The sequence below is a fragment of the Parasteatoda tepidariorum genome, chromosome 7 (assembly GCF_043381705.1).
Source record: "Parasteatoda tepidariorum isolate YZ-2023 chromosome 7, CAS_Ptep_4.0, whole genome shotgun sequence".
In the NCBI taxonomy this organism is placed as follows: Eukaryota; Metazoa; Arthropoda; class Arachnida; order Araneae; family Theridiidae; genus Parasteatoda; species Parasteatoda tepidariorum.
In genome coordinates, this window is record NC_092210.1 from 89209803 (window position 1) to 89223782 (window position 13980).

At 28.6% G+C, this 13980-nt stretch overlaps 1 protein-coding gene across 1 annotated transcript in view; it reads right to left on the reverse strand.

Moving 5' to 3' along the window:
• Nucleotides 1–9817, reverse strand: part of LOC107439030 (eukaryotic translation initiation factor 2 subunit alpha) — a 14198-nt gene extending 4381 nt beyond the window's left edge. Inside the window, exons 1-6 of the mRNA XM_016051487.3 lie at nucleotides 9610–9817; nucleotides 6369–6618; nucleotides 2541–2620; nucleotides 2260–2408; nucleotides 833–939; nucleotides 658–755 (exon numbers count right to left, since the gene is read on the reverse strand). Of these exons, the coding sequence (XP_015906973.1) occupies nucleotides 658–755; nucleotides 833–939; nucleotides 2260–2408; nucleotides 2541–2620; nucleotides 6369–6606 (672 nt within the window). The 5' untranslated portion in view covers nucleotides 6607–6618; nucleotides 9610–9817. The remainder of the gene's footprint in view (nucleotides 1–657; nucleotides 756–832; nucleotides 940–2259; nucleotides 2409–2540; nucleotides 2621–6368; nucleotides 6619–9609) is intronic.
• Between the last annotated feature and the right edge of the window lie 4163 nt (nucleotides 9818–13980).

Below are 13980 nucleotides of genomic sequence, written 5' to 3' on the forward strand. Positions count from 1 at the left end.
AATGGCAGGTTAGACAGGTTTAAAAAGCGGAATAACAGAAATTCAGGAAAAATTATCTGAGAGTCGGGAAGTGTTTCCATATCTGATGTTGAGGATTGCTCATCAGCTAAAGATTAAAAAAAAAAATTTTTATGTACTCAAGACGAAGAGTGATGAAAAATAACAAATTTTTTGCTACTACATAATGCTTTCCAGTCATTTATTTGAATAATGTGTAATAAAAGGGAGGAGTTTGGGAACCATTAGTTAAATTGTCTGCGTAACGGATATAGTGAACCGAAATTTCGGTCCCTTGAAGGTTCACTATAGCGGGGTTTGACTGTATATATATATATATATATATACATATATAAATGTACTACACACTACCCTACAATAATGAAAGACATTTTCAGTTTTTGAAATTTTTTAAATTTATCAGGGAATACTTAAAGGATTATTTTTTTTAGTACTTAAGCAGCAAAATCTCTGTTTCAGATAGCAGTGTATGCAATAAAAATAAGCAACAGCAATTGTCCTTAAATGTACTGTTTCAATATTAAAAAATCAAATAAAACCTTTTTAACAATAACATTTCTAAATGATAAATGTTGGTGAAAATTATACAGTTACCTTGTTTAATATATTTTGAAAATTAAATTATTAAAAATGTTTTACTTTAATGGGCATATCTTCAGTAGAACAGTTGATACCAGCTCTAAGAGCATTTTTAACAGCATCAATTCCTTCATAACCATAACATGCTACCTCAATATCTATTATTGTAAAAGGAGAGAAATATTAGCTACTTGAATATAGAAATAAATAATCAAAATTTTACAAGAGTAAATACCTGCTCTGATTCTAACAGCTTGTGGAGTTAATCTTCGTTTAATGTTAGACAACAATACTTCTTTTGTTTCATCATCTAGACCACATTCATCTAAAATACTTGGATCCCTAAAATTAAATTCAAAAACTGAATCGCTATTTTGATCTTCTCCTATTTCACTTAAAAAATTATTTCTTACAATGCAAAACGTAAAGGTTTTTTAAAAATTTACTAATTTATTTAAATTTTAATTTTTTACCACTTAAAAATGCATTTGTTATAATTACTAAAACATAACAGCTTTTTTAAAATTTTCCTAGTTCTTATAAAAGTAAAATTACAAAAGTATAAAGTAGTCATTAAAAATAATCTTTCAAAGAAATGATTGAATATTTATATTTCTTATTTAAATCGAAGACTAAGCCACGATTGCTTAATTAACAAAATATCTCAACATGTTTATAAAGTAGTAAAAGATTATTTTATATTATAAATTTCTAATCAGAAAGCTTAAGCAACCTGAATTTCTAGAAATTTATAGAAAAAACTCGTTTTCAGCTTTATTTGCCAAATTTAATAATTTCAAGAGGTTTTAAATAAAAGCAGACACAGATAGTTCAGATTCACCTTTGATAAGCTTTGATTACCTTTGATACTTACAATAAGACAATGATGCGTTTTTTATTTATTATTTTCGAGCAATGCACATGTAAACAAAGTTACATTTTCTCTGCTGTAAAGCACAGATTGTATTTCGTTCTGTCATTCACATGAATAATTCATAGTAAAATCTACTTGCAACACAACACAGTATCAATTTGATTTATATGTCAAACTAGGAGGAGGAGGCAGTTTGGATCTGTTTAATTTAAACGTTTACTTAGCATTTCAGAATTCCATGTCACATACATGAATGCTTGAAGTCACATTTTTAATTTTTGGATATAATTTTATAAAACAGTATGACTATAATTTGTAAATTTCATAATTATGTAAATTTAATGACAAATGTAACAGAAAATACGTATGTATGGTCACGCTTGTGATTCCCCAAAACATTGATAAGTTTTGATTGGATTAAAAAATGTGTTTTGATGTATTCTTACTAAAAATAAATTAGTAATTGAAAATTAAACGATGATTAGTACAGATCACAAGTGTTAAGAAATTTTGGAAGTTTTAAGAAATTTTAAAAGTTTTAAGAAATTTTAGAAGTCTTTAAGAAATATAATAATAAAATAGATCATTAACAATTTTTGGCTAATATCGTAAAAAAGATAATTTATGATGAAACATAATTTTTTTATTTTTTTAACAAAAATAATGTCCTCCATAAGGAAGATCATATATTTTTCTTTAACAATATGTGCCACAGCTATGATAAACATATAAAAAAAGTTCAGCCCCTTGGTTTTAAAATCAGTGGAATAAGCCTAAATATGCCTTACGTTACAGCATGTTTGAAGACATCATATGAAGTAGCTTGTTTTTTCATTTTGTCATCAAAATGCCAGGCTGTTTTACGATATAGTTCTTCTAATTCCTCGTCTGTTTCATACTTTAAAATTTCAGCAACATGTCGAAGAATACTATTTACCTGGAATTTAGAGACAATAATATAGTTATTCATTACAAAACAATATAGTTATTCATAACAGAATATATAGTTATTCAATATAGTTACAATATTGTTATTCATAACAGAAATATTATTAAGGGGGAAACTCACAGCTCTGGCTTTGGCAAATTTCTCTTCACATTTTTCGATATCTTCAGGAGATACTCTTCTTTTAGATAAATCAATATAACCTGTAAATTAACATTTTAAAATATGATTTGGAAAACAGTTTGTTAAATATTTTATATTATTGCATTAAAAATACCAAACTAATATTTCTCTGTAGTTAGTAATTTTATCACTATTATTTCAAATCAATAAACTGTTAAGAAAAGTGAAATACAGCTCAACTCTATTACATAGCAGTGCAGAGTCAGAAATGCAGTTGTGAGAAATTGATATTTAAAGACCATAAGCACAAAATAAAGACTTTCTTAATTAAAAAAGCTCTGTTAGGTTGGATATCATGTTTTTCAAAGATGCTGGACATTCACCTGATAAATGGTAGATTGTATAGATTTATAAATATCATAGAAAGCATTTTAGTGTCTAAGAATAATATAGATAAACTATCCTCATTTTTTTCTAAGTTTTTCTAAGAAATATTAAATTATAAATGGTTCTTTATAGCATTGGTTTTTACAGGCCCTTACAGATAAGTGAGATTGTACAAAGAGGATTTGTGAAAATATTATGGTAATAACAGAATTTGAAATGACTAATAAGAAATAAAATTTTTTACATATATTTTCTGCAAGGTTAATATTTTGAAAGAATGAAATTGTCAGAAATGAGCCAATATTGGAATTCCTTTGTTCTATCAGATGAGCACAATTAGACCATTAAGAATTTTTGCAAAGTGTTTGCTAAACTAAAACCCAGCTGGTTAATTAAATTATTTTTCTTCTTCCTATTTTATAAATGGTTTGCAGATGTTTTATGATCATATTTTTTGTTTCTTGTTTGTAACTAGTATTATGCAACATGAAAAACAAATGTTCTACATAATTACTAGTTACTGATGGCGAACACAAGGAAAAAAAGATTGGGACATACTGCTATACAACAATATTTCTTTTTATATTCAATTTAAATTTACAACGCATGTCAAATTGAAACAAATAATAAATCTCAAAAACGGATAAATTCTTTTATAAAAAACAACCTAAAACAAAATTAGGAACTAAGTTTAGACCTGAAACAATATGGCTACATAAGAATATGCAATGCTTCTTTGTAAGAATAGGTTATTCTCTCTTCGCTCACAGGTGAATAAGCTTAAAATAAAGGAAATTAAGATTATCTAAATGTTTATAAAGTTATTTATTTTAAGGTAAAAATGAAAAAGCACTCCAGTCTAAAAAGAGAATAACATTTACAACACTTTTCACTTCAGTAGTAAATTTCTTTTCTTTCAATTAAATGAATCGATTGATTAAAGGGAAGCATTTTACTAAATTCTTTAATCCATTTTTATTGTCGAATAAACAAAAAGCAAGGTGATAGGAAAAAAAGATTTTAAAAAAGGGATTTTTTAGAAAAAAAAGATGCCAAATGGCTAACTTTTAATTACTCCAAGGATGATTATTTCTAATGGTAGTAAAATAAAAATTGAATTTGGCTCAGAATGTAAAAATAACAAAGTAAAATTATCATGATCTATTAAGTTGTTTAAAAAAGTTCTACAACACTGGTAAATGATAAATGAACTAATAATTAATTTGTTTATAGCAATAATGAATCACAACCAGAAGTTCAGTTTTATGCACTATTGATGAAAATTGATGAATTTAGAGCCTATTGATGAAAATTAAAACTAAGAACACCAAAAAACAAGAAGACAACAGGAAAATTCATAGAAGTTGAAATTTTCGCAAGTGTTGCAGAACTTTTTTAACAACTTATATATAAATATTAACCCATTTTATATATAGTGGTGGTCAAAAACCATTTTAAATTAAATTTAGAAATGCAAGAATGAAATAGGAAGCATAAATTTTACATCCAATTTAAATGTAAAAATAATATTTTAAATAGAATACCTAAAATTTTGCAGCTATGTAGATAGTTATATACAATATTCACTATACAGATACACCTAATAATAAGCAGAGCTCATTCTAGGCAGAAAAAAGGCAGGGTGCAAAAGTTTAAAAAAAGGGCATTATTATTCTAAGAAGGCAATAATTTCTTTCTATGGTCTTTACACGTTCTATTAAATAACATTGTCAATTAGTAAAAGAAATTTTTCTTTTAACTTTACTAAAAGTAGCAAAGCAATCATATTAATTACTAATTTTTATTAATAAATTAACATATATATCGAGTTAATGAGCTGATTAGCTTAGTAATTTATTTAAAATGCATGCATATATTAATAAATATATGTTTTTGAGTGTCTGTAGTTATGATTTAATGATAGTGGAAGTAACTGCAAACTTTCAAAGACAAGTGCAACAAGGGGGTGTGATGGCTATTTTTCATTTCCCATATAAATCTATGTATTGACAGCAATGAGAAACTAAATAAAAAGAGTTAAAAAACAACAAAAGTTTAAGAAATCCATTGTAGAGTTTGAGGAAAAAATAAAGACGGGTTAAAGACAGAAAGGGCAAAAAGGGTATGGAGTCTATTACATCAGGGCACTAATTTACGTCAGGGGCAACAAGGTGGGTTCTTTTGACTAAAAGGGCAGCAGGGTGCTGCGCCCTGTTTACCCTGTCTAAAATGAGCTCTGTAATAAGGAAGGAATGTCATCCTATCCACCTGCCCCCCCCAATAAAACGGATATTTTAGTACTTTTTTTTCTTCAAAGAAATTACAAAAAGGAAGTTAGTTTGTCAACCTTCTTTACTTCAGTTATTATTATAATTTCACACATTTTTAAATACTTTTCTCAAATTATTTTATAATTTTTAAGCAACGAATCTTGATTACATGCTAAAAAATTTTAATACATTTTTGAAGTTTTCATTTTATGGAAATACAGAGTTCTCCCTAGGAATAAAAAAGGGCAGGGTGCTTGCCCACAGAGAAGGGCACTTGAAATTGAGTTCGAAAGGGCACTCACCACCGTTAAAATGTATCAAAATGTGAAATCTTATGTAATAAATGTATTTGATCCTCAGTTTTCAAATTACCTCCTTATGCTATTTTCTGTAGATTTACCAAATAAATCTCCCTTAGTATCAAAATATCAGAAAAATTTGATGCTCTTAAAAAATAATTAATTTTTACTCCTATCTAGCTGCCACTGTTGTTAAAATACTTCATAGTTAAAGAGATTATTTTCTGTACTATAGATACTTGGCACTGCCACATCAGGAATAGAAATTAAGAAACTTTAAAACACTCGTCCCACGGACTAAAAGATCTTACTAGTCTTTACACGCCTCTATAATATATATATTTTTAAAGGCAATACATTGGATTTAAATGGGAGATCAAATACTTATAATATGTAATGTTTAGTAACAAAGATGTGTGCTACATTGGACAAAGACCCAAACAAAAAAAAAAAATTAAAAAGAAATCACCAGAATAGTATACCAACCCTTTACATCTGTTATTGACCACTGATTTTATGGTGGTCCCTGAACAAATGGATTACAGTTAATTTTTAAACTCTGAATTTTGTCGTTCATTGCACTTCTTTGATTGAACTACTGTGGACGTCTTCAATGACAGAAATCAAGAAAAATGTATAGTGGTAGCCCAAGCCTAAAGATATCTGTATTACATAGTATTATATAGTATAAGCTATTAAACACTCCCAAAATTATTTTAATATATGAGTATAAAACAAATTGATAAAAATTATGCACAATTTGACATTTTATGATATAAAATGAAAAATGCAAAACATAGGTAACTGTAAAACTTTGTTGAAACTTCAACTGGAACTTTTTCAACATAGTAAATACAGCAAATTATATTTACCTTTTTCTTTATCCACTCTAATGACAACAACACATTCATCTCTTCCAACTCTAATAAGCTTATTTATAGATCTGATACGTCTTCTAGAAAGTTCAGAAAGCAAAATCATTCCTTCAATACTATTGTATTCTAATAATGAAACATATGCACCCATTTCAGCTATTGAGCGAACTTTCACCATAACAACATCTTCTATTTCCGGGTACTTTTGGCTGTAAAAACGGCACGAAAGTGGCATAATGAGGCTGTTCTGAAAATAATGAATAAATATTAGCTATTTAAGATTCAAATTAACTGAAATATAAGTTGTTAATATCAGGAACTTATGAAGCTGGAGCAAAATATTTTCAATAATAAATGCTCTAGCATATATTATTGAAAATAATCCAATAAACAATAACCAATGAAAATAATAACTAAGAAAACACACAAAATTCTATAAATATCATCAAAAGTAAAATATGACAAAAGGTTTTAAAATACTATGTTTATTAAGCCTTAAACTGTCAGTCCTTAACTCAGTTCACAGATACCATCCAAAAAAGTGTGAAAGACTGTGGATTAGAAAAGGAGTGCACTTTCATGACATAAAACATGAATTTATAGCTACATACTGCTATCGAATTAGAGTTTGTTAATATCAATCAAATATTTATTACTAAAAAATCTTACCGATATGTGATATTTTAAGACACGGTAAAGAAAAATATTACATTTCGGAAAAGGGAAAATTAAGCGCTTTTTAAAAACACCCATGGAAAAAAAGCAACTTCAAGCACTTTTTAAAAATGCTATGCACCCTATGATACATATTATTGTATAACTATTTCTGCCTTTTTTTATTGGCAGTTCGTTTCAACAACTTTTTAGATGTGGCTACTTTTGTTTTTTCCTAGGCCGTAAAATATAATGAATTATTGATGAAAAGAAACTCCTCAAAGTGTAATAGACTGATATTTGATTTTGTTTCTATGTTGAAAGATGAAACAGGAATAAAAAGGCAAGAGCATATTTCGTGTATGGCATACCCATACCAAATGACAACAATGAAGCAGGAAAGGAAAAAAATAGTAAATAAAACCTTAAAAATAAACTTTATAAAAAAAGTGTAACAATAAAATAAAAGAAAAAAATGAGCCAAGCAATTATTAAAGGACAAGATTAAAGGGAGAAAATAGAAGTTTAAAAAGGCAAGTCAAATGCGAACAATTAAAAAAAAATTAAAGAAAGAATGAACAATGAAAAAATACAGAAATAAAGTTGAGAGGAGCAGTTGCAGAAATTCTAACTGTGTTTAAAATTGATTGTGAGAAAAACAAGTCTAAAATTGAACCTAGAATGTTATTGTTTTATTTTATTTTTAATTATTATTTTCCCTAAAACATGGCATGCTATAATAATATATATAAAATTAAAATAATTTTTAAAAAAAACATTTTTTTAAACAATTTAGAAGCAAAATCATTTAAGTACTTTCAACATAAATATTAACTAAAAGTAAAAATGTATGCATCATGATCTGCACTAGAATAATTGCCAAGTCTCCGCAACTTGATTAACATGGTTTGCAAAAGACTAAAAAAATAAAAATAACTAAGGTCATAAAAGAGAGAGAGAGAAAAAAAAAATCCTCTTAGTCATTTAAAACAAAACTTTAATGCTAAATATATTTTTCGGAGAAAAAAAAAGCAATAAAAGGTTAAAAGAGTATATCAGAAATGCCTTTAAAAACCTTGTGCTATCACAAAAATGCCCATAAAATAATATTATATATAAAAGCGAAAGAGAAAAATTAAAAAGCTATCTCAATTTCCCAATTACTGCATTTTCAAGAAAAAGTGAAGAAAATAGAATTATAAATCTAATAGAAACTCTCTTAATTGCAGTGTCATAATGAAAACCTCAATAATCACAAAAGTTTCTCAAAAAAGAAAAAGCTAGAAAGAAACCAAATAAAAATCGTAATTAATTTTTAAACATAGCATTCAACACCAAAAATTTTAATTAACTTTTTCACACTGCCGTATTTTTAGAAAACATGGACAGTAAAAAAATAATGTTTATATAATAAAAAAATAATGTCTGTCATAATAAAAATGCTGATAAAAAGAAAAATTACCAAAAATGCATGAGAAACAAAAAAATTTTGCTTGAAATATAACTTTAAGGTTGAAAATCATAGTTTTCCAGGTTACCGGTTATCTGTTTTACCATACAGGAAAAAATGTCAATAAAAGAATTAAAACTATTAGAAATGTTCTGGTAAAATGCTTTGCTATAAGAAAAACAGAAAATTGTAAAAAGGAAACACACACACACAAAAACGCAGCAATACAAAAAATATTCTCAATTCTTAAAACAAAAATTTTTGAAAAAATGATCAAATTGTCTGAGTGAATATAGTTTTAAAAAAAATATTAGCACTACAAAGCTTGTGGTTTCAAAGTAATCTAGTTTCAATTCTTCAAATTTAGATTTTTCTTGTTTTTCCGAACATAACAAATATGTGTAAAATCTGTTTCAACTAATGTACAGTAAAAAATACGACTTTAGATTTCGTTTTATTAAATTAATTCGAATTCAGAAAAGAAACTTAAGTCGAATATTTGGCCAACGGAATATACCAACACTGAATAGTGGCCGAATATTCGTTACTTCTTTAATATTTAGTTAAATAAAATTGTCATGGCACTTTGCAAGTACAAAACAAGAATATTTAATAATTACAAAATATTTTTTTCAACAGTCAAAATTTTCTTTTAAATATTTTCGTATTGTGATCTGTCGCACCAAATACAATAGCTAAGGTAGAAGTGTTTCGATTTGACATTAAAAACTAGCTAACCCTGGTACAAAAATACCCCATTATCACGATACAGAAATATCCCCAACAATTAAATAGAGTAAATTTTCGTAAAAATTTTGCTCCATGAAATGAATGTAATAAATTCATTTTATTAAAAAAGTAAAGGATTTGGCGCTAAATTAATGACATAAACCCATAATATACTTCAATAAAAGTATTCTAAATATAATAGAATTTTCAAAACTTAACCAGATGTATAGAAATCAGAATCTATGAAACTCATAATTTTTAAAATTTCTAAATAAAGATACTTTTACATGGAGCCTGAATAAATTAAATGGTTTTAATTTTTGAAATTTTCATATGGAACGAAACAAAAATGACATGTCATTCCGTTAAAGGTGTTTTTTTCATAGAATATTTTTTTATGCGTACCTTGGTTTAAAACTTAGCGATCAAAGAAAAAAATTGTTATTTCATTAAATTTTTTAATTAAACAGTTATAAAATATTCATTGGAAACTTCGTATACCACGTTACATCACCGCTTTTAAGAGAACACAACAACAAATTATACAGGTAAAGTTATAGCTAAGAAACGAATGCATCAATTCCTGTAAAACCTGTGGATGGTGTTTTCTACACTAGGAAGCGCTGCATGCTCTTTACACCGCGCATACTTCCGGGTTACTGTTTCCGGTGTATTTTAAAGTCATTTGGTTCACAACGTGATCATTGTGTTTTGAGAGTCTTGCAAACGTGGTAGAATTTGATTACTTATTATTTGTGTTTACAAAGGTTTAAAGAGTATATAATTTTAACATTAATTGTGAAATAGTAGTGTTAAGTAGTAGTAACATGTGGTTTGATCAATAATAAATATGTAAACCTAACATTTGAAAAAAGAATCGTTGTGAAACACTTCTTACCTTATCAATAATCTATGCCAGCTTTCTAATTTATACCTGAATTATAAGGTATAAACTTTATCTTGCTCCTTGAACAATATGCTAACACTAACGTAAGATGGTGCACAGCTTGCAACAAGAACAAACAGTAATAAACAAATGGAGAGAGGCCAAGAGCTCAAACCTCGCAGACTTCGAACGAGCTAGGAAGAGAAAAATGACGTCATTTTGACGTCACGTTTCTACTCCTAGGGAAAACCTGAAACCTCGCGCTTTCGAACGGATTTTGCTAACGGGCTGCGATCTTCATTTTTCCTCCCATCTATCGGAAAGCTTTCACCTAACAATTTGCTGGTGAAAGCGATTCGAACGTTCGAATAGGATGCGTTTAACGCTGGGATTAAATTAGATTTCCGATTTCAAAGATAATTTTTACCCAGATATTTTATGATTTTTTATAATCATTTACCTAGATATTTTATGAATATATTTCAGACATAATTTTTTCTCTCACAAATTTATTATTTCATATAATAAATGGATTAAATAATTAGTTTCGGTTTCTAGCAGAACTTATAATAAAATCTATAATAATCTTGCACGACTTTAAATAAAACGTGAACATTTTTTCTGTTCCAAATTTTTGTGNAATTAGATTCATTTGTAGATTATTGTCAATTTTCCTGTGTGGAAAAGTAATTACGCAAAGGTTGGAAGCACAAATTTAGGCAGTCCCGAGCTTGCAGCGTTCCCTAGTGTAGAAAACACCATCCATATCACCTCACAGAATAAGCTTTAGTAAGCAGTTTCAAACTTTCTAACCGGAACTAGAGCAGGTATGGAGCTAGAGATTGTTATCGTTTACATTTACATTGAAAATACCATCCATTTACTTCCTGAGAATTTGGTGGGGTCAAGGAACAATTGCGCCAGTATGAATTTCTTTCAAAGCTCTTTTTAATTGAGATGACTTGATTTTTTTCCCACTGATTTATATGATCTAAATTGCAACGCATATATTTTTTTATTTCATGGACATGAATATATAGGTTAAACAATTAAAATTGATTCGAGGCATTTTTCTGAAACTCAGAAAACTAACTAAACTTCGTGGAAGGGAGAGTGACATGTTTGCTGGGATCTTAACATTACCGTCCTTGTGTATGGGCACATCTGGGCAATGTCTGGGAGCACTGACGTCGTAACCAGGGGAGTCCAAACCCCCTCCCCAATAATTGGGAAGCCAGGGTCCATTATTTTGAGCAAATATTTCTGTTTTGTTTCTAGGTCTTTTACTCTCCTTTTTCTCCTTTTTTTACATAGTGCTACTTATTATATTCTATTATTAAAAGAAAATTAATTAAAAATAAAATAAATAAAAAATGCACTACATAAAAAAATGAAACAATTGCTTAGAGAACTTCAGAAATTGACATTGAATTTTTTCCCTCTTCCATGACTTTTCGTTATTAGATTAAGCGAAACACATTTTTTAAGAAGTTCAATTAAACAAAATAAAGATTTAACTGCCGATATTCAAAAAGACCAACGCATTATAGTCAAAAGTTACCTCAAGCAAATTTCTCCTTTAATTTTAATCTCAAAAAAAGAACTTTTGTTTTTTATTTCAAATTACCCTTGATTTTAAAATATTTAGCCTCATAGAAATGTTGCAAAAGCGAAACTATGAACAAAAGAAACGTGATACATGGGTTCAGATGTGACTTTGAGCTAAAATGCCAATTGTTTTGTTCCTTGAGTTTACCTAATGAAACAAACCAAAAGCTATTTCGTTATTAAAGATTTTAATAACGAACTTTTGTTTTTTATTTCAAATTACCCTTGATTTTAAAATATTTATCCTCATAGAAATGTTGCAAAAGCGAAACTATGAATAAAAGAAACGTGGTTAGAACGTATGAACAAAAGAACATGGATTCAGATGTGACTTTGAGCTAAAATGCCAATTGTTTTGTTCCTTGAGTTTACCTAATGAAACAAACCAAAAACTATTTCGTTATTAAAGATTTTAATAACGAACTTTTGTTTTTTATTTCAAATTACCCTTGATTTTAAAATATTTAGCATCATAGAAATGTTGCAAAAGCGGAACTATGAACAAAAGAAACGTGGTTAGAACGTATGAACAAAAGAACATGGATTCAGATGTGATTTTGAGCTAAAATGCCAATTGCTTTGTTCCTTGAGTTTACCTAATGAAACAAACCAAAAACTATTTCGTTATTAAAGATTTTAATAACGAACTTTTGTTTTTTATTTCAAATTACCCTTGGTTTTAAAATATTTAGCCTCATAGAAATGTTGCAAAAGCGAAACTATGAACAAAAGAAACGTGGTTAGAACGTATGAACAAAAGAACATGGATTCAGATGTGACTTTGATCTAAAATGCCAATTGTTTTGTTCCTTGAATTTATCTAATGAAACAAACCAAAAACTATTTCGTTATTAAAGATTTTGCAATTAACGACGTTTTTTAACTATATCTCAAATCTTATTTTTCAATTCGATTATTTTCAATTCGATTTTCGTCAAAAAAATTTCCATATTCTCAAAATTTTTTTGGAAAATGACATAGTTATGATTATTAATTATTATTTTCTCAATTTATCTAAAAAGATTTGCCCACTGTTGGATGGTTTCATATTTGTCACGTTTGTTTTATTTTCTTTAAAATTTTATTTTGATTAATGATAACTTATTTAAATATCACAATGGTATAAATCATTTTTAAATCAATGAATAAAGCGATGAGCTGTGGTGGCGCATGGGATAAAGCACTCGCCTCCCCGTGAGATGATCCGGGTTCGATTCTCAACGATGGCTGCTCGAAACGAATTCCGCATCCGGGTTGCACCGACCACAGTACTGACGTAAAATAACATCAGTGGTAGACAGATCAAAGGTTAGAATCCCCTTGCCATCAAGCTAACCGGGAGGGGATTCATGTTTTTTCTCTCCATGTAATGCAAATGCGGGTTAGTTCCATCGGAAATTCCTCCACGAAGGCAAATTTTCCCCAATTCTTGATCCAGGATTTCTCTTGTCTTCTGGATTGGGTTCAAAATTACAAGGCTACGGAGTTGAACATTACTAGTCGTAACCGAAATTTGGGTCAGCTCTTCAACGATGGTTATAAAAACAGACTGGTTTAAGCTGTGATTGGTCAGGAGATAGAGCGTTCGCCTTCAAATGAGGTGAACCGGGTTCGAATCCCATTGATGGCTGGTTGATACAATTTCCGCACCAGTCTGACACCGACCACAGTGCTGACATAAAGCATTCTCAGTGGTAGACGCATTATAGGTTAGAGCCCCCTGGCCCTCAGGTTAACTGTGGCAGTTTTTCGTGGCTTTCCTCTCCAAGTAACGCCAATGCTGGTTAATTCCATCAAAAGTCGTCCACGAAAGCAAATTTCTCCCAATACTTGATCCAGGAGTTCCCTTGACTTCTAGTCGCAACCCAAAATTTGGGTCGACTGTGCAACGACAGTTATAAAATAAAATGATATCAAACTGGTTTTAAAGTTTTCAATTCCGTTTATCTTAATAGTAATTCTTAAGATTTCCATCTAGTTTTTTCCCGCTCATAGTAGTTTGCCTAAATAATACTTACATAGTAGTACTTAATTTGTAAATTTTTTTAAAACTTAATTCTTAAAGACAATTCTAAAAATACCTATGAGGACGAACACTCTGCATAGTATCAAGCTGTTTCAGTTTTCATAATAATGTATTGAATGTTAGCAAAAGATATTGTCTTTGGGAAATATAATTATTTTATGTTTGATGTCATGTTTTTGTCATACGTTAAACTCTACTATTATCAATCTATGTGAGTATGTATTTCTGATTTTATATATTGATTTTATATATATAT